This window comes from Lepidochelys kempii, chromosome 14 (genome assembly GCF_965140285.1).
Source record: "Lepidochelys kempii isolate rLepKem1 chromosome 14, rLepKem1.hap1, whole genome shotgun sequence".
In the NCBI taxonomy this organism is placed as follows: Eukaryota; Metazoa; Chordata; order Testudines; family Cheloniidae; genus Lepidochelys; species Lepidochelys kempii.
This window is the reverse complement of record NC_136393.1, coordinates 37,742,573-37,754,623: the sequence shown is the minus strand read 5'-3', so window position 1 is coordinate 37,754,623 and position 12,051 is coordinate 37,742,573. Positions and strand designations below refer to the sequence as shown.

General features: G+C 49.4%; 1 protein-coding gene across 1 annotated transcript in view; it reads right to left on the bottom strand.

Moving 5' to 3' along the window:
* The window catches only part of LOC140897490 (uncharacterized), a 61,667-nt gene that overhangs the window by 40,614 nt on the left and 9,002 nt on the right, over positions 1 to 12,051 (bottom strand). Inside the window, exon 5 of the mRNA XM_078848358.1 lies at positions 2,406 to 2,618. Within this exon, the coding sequence (XP_078704484.1) occupies positions 2,406 to 2,618 (213 nt within the window). The remainder of the gene's footprint in view (positions 1 to 2,405; positions 2,619 to 12,051) is intronic.

Sequence of the window (12,051 nt, the reverse complement as noted above, 5' to 3'; positions counted from 1 at the left end):
GGAGAGTGCCTTCAGCAATGAAAGGGGTTTGTGCATCTGTGTGGATAAACCACCTCTCCAATTGACTGTAGCTCGTTCAATGGAAGAATTAACCCATCTATTAAGCTGCGTCTATAATGTAGGTCAGGTTTAAAACAAACAAAAGGAAGTATTTCTTCACACAACGCACAGTCACCCTGTGGAACTCTTTGCCAGAGGATGTTATGGAGGCCAAGACCATAACAGGGTTCAAAAAAGAACTAGATAAGTTCATGGAGGACAGGTCCATCAGTGGCTATTAGCCAGGCTGGTAGGGATGGTGTCCCTAGCCTCTGTTTGCCAGAAGCTGGGAATGAGCAACAGGGGATGGATAACTGGATGATTACCTGTCCTGTTCATTCCCTCTGGGGCACCTGGCATTGGCCACTGTCGGGAGACAGGACACTGGGCTTGTCATAAATATAAAGGGAAGGGTAAACCCCTTTGAAATCCGTCCTGGCCAGGGGAAAGCTCCTCTCACATGTAAAGGGTTAAGAAGCTAAAGGTAACCTCGCTGGCACCTGACCAAAATGACCAATGAGGAGACAAGATACTTTCAAAAGCTGGGAGGAGGGAGAGAAATAAAGGGGCTCACGAAAGCTTATGCTCTAATAAATTGGTTAGTCTCTAAGGTGCCACAAGTACTCCTTTTCTTTTTGTGAATACAGACTAACACGGCTGTTACTCTGAAACCTGTCTATATACTGGTTTCTGCCGGGGATAGACCAGGAATGGAGTCTTAGAACTTTTAGTAAGTAATCTAGCTAAGTATGTGTTAGATTATGATTTCTTTAAATGGCTGAGAAAAGAATTGTGCTGAATAGAATAACTATTTCTGTCTGTGTATCTTTTTTGTAACTTAAGGTTTTTGCCTAGAGGGGTTCTCTATGTTTTTGAATCTAATTACCCTGTAAGATATCTACCATCCTGATTTTACAGGGGGGATTTCTTTATTTCTATTTACTTCTATTTTTATTAAAAGTCTTCTTGTAAGAAAACTGAATGCTTTTTCATTGTTCTCAGATCCAAGGGTTTGGGTCTGTGGTCACCTATGCAAATTGGTGAGGCTTTTTATCCAACATTTCCCAGGAAAGAGGGGATGCAAGTGTTGGGAGGATTGTTCATTGTTCTTAAGATCCAAGGGCCTGGGTCTGTAGTCACCTAGGCAAATTGGTGAGGCTTTTTACCAAACCTTGTCCAGGAAGTGGGGTGCAAGGTTTTGGGAAGTATTTTGGGGGGAAAGACGCGTCCAAACAGCTCTTCCCCAGTAACCAGTATTTGTTTGGTGGTGGTAGCGGCCAATCCAAGGACAAAGGGTGGAATATTTTGTACCTTGGGGAAGTTTTGACCTAAGCTGGTAAAGATAAGCTTTGGAGGTTTTTCATGCAGGTCCCCACATCTGTACCCTAGAGTTCAGAGTGGGGGAGGAACCTTGACAGGGCTAGATGGACCTTTGGTCTGACCCAGTAGGGCCATTCTTATGCTCAGATCAAACTAGCTGGCTCAGGGCTTAAAACTCTTCCTAGCCCTGAGTTATGCAGTAGCTGGATCTGATTGTTAACTGTAGACCAGGCCTTACAACACAGACCTGGCCTCTCCTTGCAAGCTAAACCCACCAACACTTCTAAATCCTCCCAGCAACAGAGCCGTCACAGTTCAGGGCAACCGCTCCTGTATTTACACTCGGTGATCCATCAAGGGCACCCACTGGGCAGCGCCCCAGCTATCGACTCTTGTGAATTGAGTCCAGGTCTCTCTCCCTTCTGACCGGGGTATTTCTAGGCTGTTCCCTGAGTGTGTAAGGAGGCCTGCTTTACTCCTCGGCTCTGACATGGTACCGACTAATTCCCCCAGGGATAATTTTCCACACAGTTCTTCCTAGGTTTATTTCATTCTGATGGTAAAAGCACTACAGGAAAAACCCCAAACATATTCAATACAATAAAAGAAACCAGATGCAGGGTAATAGCTTCTCAGAGACCACCCCCGCTCTGCCATAGGAGCTCGGGCAGGAGCAGGCCTTCCAAAGGTTCAAAGCCCCACCATGGCATTTCCCTGGGATTTCAGGTTCATCACACTCTTTGCTCAGAATGAGAACCCCTGACTCTGGCCAAGCCTGTACAAGAGTGAGCTTACAGCTGTACCGACGCAGCTGCACCGCTGTAAGCTGGCTCATGTAGCCGCTCTATGCCCCCTCCCAAGCTCTCCCCCAGTGACACCCCTCCTGCCCCCTCCCGTCTCCTACCCCCGTTCTGTGCCCCCGGTACACACCGGGAGCTGGCGGCAGCTTGCCCGGGCCCGGGGCAGGGAATCGCAGCCGGCTCCGCGGGGAGCAGCCCGGGGCCAAACCCGCCCCCTGCAGCCCGGGGGGGGCGGGTCTCTCTTACCTTCCCTCCGAGCGGGGCCCCCCGGGGCAGGGGCCGGGCCGGGAAGGGGCCCTGGCCGGGCTGGGGGCTCTGCCCTAGGAGAGGCTCCCGGGGAGCAGCGGGCAGGGCCCGGCTGGAGGTTCCCCTCTCCCGGCTGCAGCCCGGGCTCCGGGCTCCCAGCACCAGCCGCCGGGGCGCGGGGATCTCGCCGGGAGCCAGAGTCCCCGCAGCGGCTGCGAGTCACTTCCTGCGGCCGGGCCTGAGCCCCGCGATCCTCCCCCCAGAGCCGCCCCCCAGCCGCTCCTGGGTCCTAGCGATCAACCCACCGCGCTGCAGGCCCCTGCCCCAGACCCTGCCCCGTGGGGGCCCCACCTCTCCTGGGCGCGGGCAGCTTCTCCCAGCGCTATGCAGGCGTCCTGCCTAGAAGCCACAGGATCAATAGGAGGACAGAAAGGCCACGATCCTGGGGAGGGGAGAGAAGGGGGATTTCTATGAAGATTGTGGATTGTTTCAGAGACTCCCAATAAGGAGTACCCAGGCGTGATAGGGTCTTGGTCCTAGAGAGGCAGCCCACATCAGACACATTTCCCAGTGACGCTGACTCCATGTGTGATTCTCTCTGGTGAAAGATTGGACCAGGGAGCAGTTGGTCAGCGCTGGCATCTTGTCTCCATATCATGCTCCCTGGCTACTACAAGGTTTAGCCCGATTGATGAATCCTATATTAATGATACTGAAGTTATCACTTTGAGGTTTGATAGGTTCTTGTCCCCAGATCAGGCCCAGTAGTATTAAAATTACTGTTCGATCAGTTGGGAATCCCGATGTGCACGGTCGCAACACTCACACTATAGGAACCCTTCTGTCTTTGTACCAGTCTATTAACATTGTACATTTAGATAAGTCACAAACATTCCAACACAGTAAGGCAGACAGAGATAACACAGACTGTCCATCTGTCCATCCACATACTCACACCGTCCCTTGCAGAACAACCTGAAATGTTAGCCATCCTCTTCATCATCACCATCACCTTCCTCATTGTCACTCACGGCCATCAACCTGGCACCTCCCGAGGGCTACGGCTCCCTATCCTCCCGCATGCGGGCTGGGGTACGTTTATAATGTGTTATGCTGATGCTACTGTGTCTGATGCATATTGAGTGGGGGGTTCTCGCCTCTTTCTTATGTCGATTTCCTCACCCTACTAACGTTGGGGTGCCCTTCTCCTATAGGTTAGTATATTAATGATCTCAGCTTATTATCCCATACGTCAATCCGTTGCCATGGTCAGATATCTGCGGATGTTCCCATCCTAAGCTATCCCAAAGCTGACGTTAGCTCATGTTCCTGTGGTTGGCTGGTGTTGTCATGGACAAACTTCCCCCTTAAACTCTCTCTTCCCAGCTCCCCAAAACTGAGGGGGGGGCCATTGGGCCATTTATCTGTGCCAAAGGTCATAGGCTTCAAGCCTTATGCTAACTGCTGAAGCCAGTGTCTTACAGGTAGGGCCCTACCAAATTCATGGTCTATTTAGGTCAATTTCACAGTCACAGGATTAACAAAATTGTAAATTTCATGATTTCAGCTATTTAAATCTGAAATTTCACCTGTGAAATTGGATTGTGGAGGGGTCACAAGGTTATTTAAGGGGGGTCATGGCATTGCCACCCTTACTTCTGTGCTGTTTTTGGTGGGGTGCTGCCTTCAGAGCCAGCAGCCACTGCTCTCCAGCCGCCCAGCTCTGAAGGCAGTGCAGAAGTAAGGGTGGCAATACCAGGAGCCCCCTACAATAACCTTGCAACTGCTCCCCATGACCCCCTTTTGGATCGGGACCCCCAGTTTGAGAAACACTGGTCTCCCCCATGAACTCTGTATAGTATAGGGTAAAAGTACACAAAAGACCAGGTTTCATGGTCCGTGACGCGTTTTTCACGGCTGTGAATTTGGTAGGGCCCTACTTATAGGATACAGGCCTGGAGGTTCCTTGTGTTACTGCTGAATAAAATAAATGCTAAAGCCAGTTCTCTGGGCTACAAAGGTCTGCTCCCCTAAGCCAGGTCATGGATTGTCAGTGCTGTGCCACCAAGTTGGTCCAGTTATTTGTAGGGCTAGACTAACTCCTCACATCCACCTCACCTCCAGGGCATCCCCACTGCCCCTCTCTGGGCCAGTGCAACCTTACAAACTGCTGCAGGTACAATTTGCTGTGCAGAGCAATTCCTGACATCTTAGCTGGTCTCTTTTGCTGCTCTGTTGCAATTGGCTGCCTCTGCCTTTCCCCATCCTCTAATCCAGTGCTACTCAAAGTGGTGGTCCGCAGATCGGTGCCGGTCCGCGAGCCCTCAGCTGCCAGTCTGTGCGCACATTGGAAAAAAAAATCGCCGGTCCCCCACATCAGATAGCTTGAGAAGCCCTGCTCTAGTCAGTGCAGGGCTAGGAAGCTGTAATGGAGGGGGACCACGGCCTGTCATATTTTGCTCCCTTTCGGGAATCTCTGTTAAATTTGGGCACACAAAAAAGAAAGGTATTTTTCCAATTTGGAGAAGCATTCTGTTGAGTTAAACCTCAGGGCTATTGTACGTAAAACCTGGCATGAAGGCGGTCTTCTTCTTAGCATACACACAACGTGCCTCGTGCACTGGTGATAAGTGAACCCCCCCTTCGGGGAGGCTAACCCACAGGCCCCTCCCCTTCCACCCACATCTCCCCCACAATGGCCAGAGCCCTGAGGCCTCCCCTCTGTGGTCAGAGGAGCCCCGCCCCATCTATCCCAGCCACCCGAGCCACTGGCTGGGCCCCGCACCACCCCGGGCCACTGGCCTGACCCCTAGGCCGAACCGAGGCACCCAGGATGGCTCCAGCCCCTGGCTGCTGGCGGGCCTGAGCTCCAGGTTGCCGGCTGACACTGAGCCCCCACCAGCTTCAGGGAAGAGGGGGAGGAAGGCGGGGCCTCAGGGTGGAACATGGTGGGGCCACGGCCTGGGTTAGGGGAGGCTTAGCCTGCCCTGGCCTTTGATACCTATGGCCATGGGTGGCACGTGAGCAGGATTCGTCATTGAATTTGGTCCGCTAGTTGGATCATTAGCTTCCCCGGCCCGGGCTGGGTACTAATGCAGACTGAGATGCGTACGCTGATCCATGCTCCCCAAGAAGATGGTGGGATTTCTTTCTTAGTCTCTTTCCACTGTCGATCAGGCCGTACAGTTTCTAGAGTGAACAGACTTCTAATGCCCACAAAAAATAATGTAAAGCATTGAGAACAGGATTTGGAATACTTATGAATCTCTTGTAAACACAAATTATTGGTGAAATATCTAGCATTGTTCCTCATACAGACTGCCCCCCCCCGCCCATCTCTGTTGCTCATATCAAACAAGTTGTCAACACCAAATTCTGTACTTTGGCACAGGCATGTGTCATTTCAGAGACATCATTTTCTCAACCCTTTTCCTCACTGCTACAAACTGAAGTGCCCTGTCCAGGCTGTTTTTACTTCAGAAAAGCTCCCACATCTTAGTTACCCCCAATGTAAAACAAAACAAAAGGAATCACCTTTAGCAGTGAGGAAAAGGCCCAAGGGCTAGATTCAAAAAGGACAATGTCCCTCTGCCATATACATTGGTCAAACTGGACAGTCTCTACGTAAAAGAATAAATGGACACAAATCAGACGTCAAGAATTATAACATTCAAAAACCAGTCAGAGAACACTTCAATCTCTCTGGTCACTCGATTACAGACCTAAAAGTGGCAATTCTTCAGCAAAAAACCTTCAAAAACAGACTCCACCGAGAGACTGCTGAATTGGAATTAATTTGCAAACTGGATACAATTAACTTAGGCTTGAATAGAGACTGGGAGTGGATGGGTCATTACACAAAATAAAACTATTTCCCCATGTTTATTCCTCCCCCCACCTCCCACTGTTCCTCAGACATTCTTGTCAACTGCTGGAAATGGCCCACCTTGATTATCACTACAAAAGGTTTCCCCCCCTCTCCCCCACCGCTCTCCTGCTGGTAATAGCTCACCTTAAGTGATCACTCTGGTTACAGTGTGTATGGTAACAGCCACTGTTTCATGTTCTCTGTGTATATAAATCTCCCCACTGTATTTTCCACTGAATGTAGCCGATGAAGTGAGCTGTAGCTCACGAAAGCTTATGCTCAAATAAATTTGTTAGTCTCTTAGGTGCCACAAGTCCTCCTACACAGACTCACACGGCTGCTACTCTGAAAACACTCAGGGCAATTCTATGCCACAAAATTAAGGCAACCTACGTTACATCGATGTACAGCCGCCGCAGTAACTGATTCGGTTTTACATGTCCACAGTATGCTCCCTGTGTTGGCGTTGCGCGTCCTCACCAGGAGCACTTGCACCGATCCAACTGCCAGTGTGGGGCATTGTGGGATGCTTTCTGAAAGGCGGCAACAGTCAATGTAAGCAACGCAGTGTCTATGCTGATCCTGTGTTGACCTAAGCGCTACGCCTCTCACAGAGGTGGAGTTATTAAGTCGGTGTAGCGGGCGGGTTACATCGGTGAGAGCAGGAGTGCTGGAAGCTCCCTAGAAGTTGGAGGGCCACTGGTGCCCAAACCATGACCACACCCCTGCTCTGCCCCTTCCCCCCACAGCTCCATCCCTGCCACACCTTTTCCCCCCCAAGGCCTTGCCCTTGCTCTGCCTCTTCCCCCAAGGCCCCACACTCGCTCCGCCTCTTCCCCCAAGCCTCGCCCCCCACTCACTCCTCTCCGCCCCCTCTCCTCTGTTGCTCGCCCTTAAAGCAGATAAAAAGTGGGAGGGCATAGCATTCACCTGGGATGAGGGAGACCCCTGTTAAAATCCCTTCTCCCCCTTTGCCTAGGAGGAGACTTCAACATGGGTCTCCCTCATCCCCAGCAAGCGCTCTAACCACTAGGCTAGAAGTTGTAAGGTGGCTCAGAGCAAGATGCGTCTTTACAATTAAAGCACCAAAAAAGTAAAATAAATTGGTTCATTCTAATGGGAAAGGTACTCCGAGACCTGAAGGAGAACTGTGTGTGGCTCGAAAGCGTGTCTCTCTCACCAACAGATGTTGGGCCAAGAAAAGAGATTATCTCACCTGCCTTGTCTCTCTAACATCCTGGGACCAACACGGCTACAACTACTGGTGGCCAAAAAGAGTCATTTGACAAAACCGGAAATCTGCGATTCTCCCTCATTCGTTGGCTGCCTAACTGAGCTAACCAACACCCCATTCGCTGAAAAACCAACATGCACCCAGAGAGGCACAGGATCCAATTATGAAGACATTTGGTCTTCCATGAGAACATTACAAACTGACTCCAGGTAGATTAGGCTTCTGATACATCATCTTTTGGGGGGATAGTGGGGGAAAGGTAGGGGTTGTTAGGGAATTCTTATTCCAGTTACTTATTACCATCAGTTTTCAGTTCTTTAGTACCTAACACATTTATCACACTTCCAAGGGTGCACTTGTCTTAAAGGCACTTTGAGGAGCATGGTTAGTACAGTTTGACTGCATTGGTCCAAAAGAGACAAGTTTAGACTGTTAAAAGCAATTGCTTAAAAGCAATTTTTTTCACTCTCTCTTAGGCCAATTTGCTTGGGCTTATAAAGGAGTTAAAATTCTAAAAGACGGTTACTTGAAGTCTCACTTCAGAGAGTGCAGACTCAGCAAGATAATCTACCATTATTTATATAAAAGGGGAAATACAACCCTTGAAATGAATTCTCACCACTTCTTCTCACCCTGTTAACCGTGGGATGGGGGAGAATTCTTTCTACCTGGCTGGTCCAGGCATCCATTGCACTTAAAGGATTCTGCAGCACCTTGTGCTGGGTTCAGTCAACTCTCTTTAGCACATGGTGATCTCAGTTTATATGCCCTAGTTTCAGGGCTCATTGGAGGAGGCCACCCTCTTATTCCTATTGGCACATGCCAAGGGAGCGGGCAGATTTCAGTTTAGTTTCTCTGCTCCTTCCACTGGTACCAAGTAGATGGAGCTGATGTATAACACATTTCTTTAATCTTCTTCTTATTGGAAGATTTTTAAATTTGATTCATTTTAAGGACTGTATTTAATTATTAGCCCCTACTACTAATTGAAACACCCCCCCCCTTAAGCAATTTCTCTTAATATTTAAAAATTATAACCTGGTTTATATCTTTTAACATTCCTCCTTCCTTGTGCCAGATGATTCCTATTACTTCTACGAGTGCAACAATTATTTACAATGAAAACCCACAAAACCCTTACGACCTTCTAAATTTGGAGGAGATATACATCCATATACATATATATTGATTATACATAAGGATTTCCCGTGATTTAGGACTCAGAGCAAGAGACATTATTCACATATAGAAGGCGGTAGATTTGACTCACATGGCAGACAAATGTGAAGATTCCAATCTGGGTGAAATGAGGCAGTTTATCCCTAGTATACTTGATTTACCAGGAAAACAATGTGTAGTTTATAATTTGGGGTGAAAACATGGGGCTGGGATTTCTTGGGGGTAACAGGTAATTTTCCCCATTTGACCTTCAATCTTACAGCTACCTTTCTAGTTTGCTTAATTTACAGATTTCCCCACTCGCCTCTTGATCCACTCCCAGCATGCAATGGGACACTTTGGGTAAGAAAGCAGGGGGGCACCCTGACTTGGTCACTTGGTTCTATTTAGCTAGGTTGGGAGGGAGAAAGAGGTTTTATCTATATGCAAATCCTGAGAGATTCTTGCCAAAGTGATTAATAATACTCTCTTCTAGCCATTTGAATTTCTATTCATGGGGCGGCAAAGGCCCAACCTTGGCTGATCTGTGGGTCCTTAGACAAAGGGTATGTCTACACTGCATTTAAAACCCACTGCTGGCCCATGCCCGCTGACTGGGGCTGTTTCACTCCAGTGTAGGCTTCCGGCTCAGATCCGAGCTCTGGGACCCACACACCTCACGGAATCCTAATTGCAGTGTAGACAAAACTCAGTGTCACATAATGTGAACCATTTTCTTTCTGTCTTCATAGGTGGATCCTATTTTGGGATAAACAGAGGTGGGATTGCTATTCTAATTTCCGAGGGCCAGAAGGAATCCTGTTATTAATCCTTCAAGGCATTTCTGTTCCATATATCCTCCCCATCAGAGAGAGGAAGCTGTGTTCGAGCTGCTTCTGTTTCTCTTCCTCTGTCAGAAGCTGCAATCTCCCCCCAGCCGTGATCTGGAAGCCTGAACTGAGCAGCTGCTGCTCCCCCAGCGGGGTTTGTGCTGTGGGGAGACCTTCCTTAAAGCCCCCTCTGTGCCCAGCCGAGTAGGGGACTTTCACTTGGCCAGAGAGCATGAGAATGACCCTGCACGCTAGTGTTTAGGGCACCTGCCTGGGTGGGTCCAATTCCCTTTCCAATGACTGTTTAATGACTAATCCAAAGTCGACCAGGTTCAACAGGAGAGATTGAGGGAGCCCCACATCAGACTATCCCATGGCCCAGTGGTTAGAGCATTGTCCTCATGGGATTTCAACAGGGATCTCTCACAGCTTTCTTCCCATCAGGCAGAGAGGAAAACAGACCCTGCATCTCCCCCATCAGGGTGACTGCTCTAACTCCAGGGTGAGAAGTTTTAGGAAGGACTCACTTCCCTCCTCCAGCTGTTTTGTGCATAGCTATTCACAAGAATAGAGTTTAGGTATCTGACTCCAGGAGAGGGGTTCCCAGCTGTGCATTCATAATTCACAACCTCAATCTGGGCTGGTATCTCCATGAGAGAGGTGGTGATTAGACACATCCCTCTCCTCAGCATCTCCTGTTGGCTAGCTTAGGTGGCTCCTGGCCTAAAGTGCTGGCTTTTTGGATCCCATTCCTAGGTGCTTGTCTCTCTTCATGCATCGTATAAGCAGGCTTGCTCTTTACACAATGCACAGTCAACCCGTGGAACTCCTTGCCAGAGGATGTTGTGAAGGCCAAAGCTATAACAGGGTTCAAGAAAGAACTAGGTAAGTTGCTGGACGATAGGTCCATCAATGGCTATTAGCCAGGCTGGGCAGGGATGGTGTCCCTAGACTCGGTTTTGCCAGAAGCTGGGAATGGGCGACAAGGGTTGGATCACTTGATGATTGCCTGTTCTGTTCATTCCGTCTGAGGCACCTGGCCTTGGCCACTGTCAGAAGACAGGATACTGGGCAAGATGAACCTTTGGTCTGACCCAGTCTGGCTGTTCTTATGTGATCAACTCAGGCTTTCTGGATCCTAATGTTGTTCCACTGATTTTCTAGGTGCCTAAAAGTTAGGCATCGCATCACGGAAATCCCTTTGTCCGTCCAGCCCTCAGTGGCTGCCACAACCCAGGTCTTGGTATATGGACAATTACAGACCTGGTTGAAGCAGAGGGTATCTGGATAGTGCCCAGATACCAGAAGGGCCCCATTTCTGCTTGCAGTTTTCCGATGTTCACCAAAATATCACCAGCTATCTCCTGCTGGCTGCCTCCAACATCGCCTGAAACGCATGATTTGATCAGATGCAGCAATCGGAAGTTATTGCATCACCTCCGAACACACAAAGGCCATTGATCTGAATGAAGGGCCTGACATGGCTTGGGGGAAAATAAATCAAAACCATACCTCGCTCTTAGAGAGCGCTTTGCATCCATAGATCTCAAAGTCCTTCACAGCACAGATTATTGCTCCTCTCCACAACGGTTCAATTCAGGTTAAAAGAAAAAGATCCTTCCCCAGGCTCATTGACCCTCCTTCCACAGGAGAAAAGTGAATGGATCAGGACAGCCAGAGGGGGTTTCCCCTGTGGATGATGGATTTTCCCCACAGAAGGGTCTGAAAACCCAAGGAGTTGGCAGCTCTGGTCTGCAGTCTGCAGTGGTGAAGGCTGGAGAAATAACAACTCAGAGAGACAGCTGCTGGGATCATTTTTCCCATTATTCAAGACAAGGGCCACTGGGAGTTTGAGAAGCTAAATTCTCCTTTATTCTTAGCCAGCAAGAAATACAAGTTAACCATCCCCTCTCCCCACCTAGCACCCACCTCACAAATATGCATTTCTGCCCCAGGCCAGCACATGGATTCTCCCAGCATCTGCAGGCACCAGGGAAAGAGGAACAAGTTAAAACCAGTGGAAAAGTGCAGACAATTCATGAGAGATGCTGGGACCCAGTCACAAAGGAGCAGGAAACCCAGGGAGCTCGGGTTAGAAGATGGATGCAGTGTGGGGTGAGTGGAGCACAGACAGTCTCTGTTGTCCGCACAGAGGAAACAGCAGTAGACATCGTGGGAGTGACTAACTGGGCTGTCAGGATGCACTTCTGCCTCTTGGTGACAAAGGTTTGCCTGGCTTCAGGGTTGGTGAGGCCAGTTCACTTCGCTGGCTTCCTTCTCGCCTCTGTCCAGATTCCTCCTCTCCGCAAAGAGGAGATGCTGCCCCCGCCCTGAATCATTCTTCTAGGGGCATCACTCACTGTCATTTAGAATTCAGGGACTCGCAGGAAAATTCCTGTCTCTTTCTGGCCCCAGTGCAGTGAGTTCACAGTTCTCAGCCTCATCTGTCTGGCTCTGCAGAGCAAACCCTGCAGTTTTCCAGCCCCATCCTCCCCCGCTCCTGACTGCATCTCATATCCCCCTGGAGTGTAAATCTTGCACTCAGTGTGTGTGCTG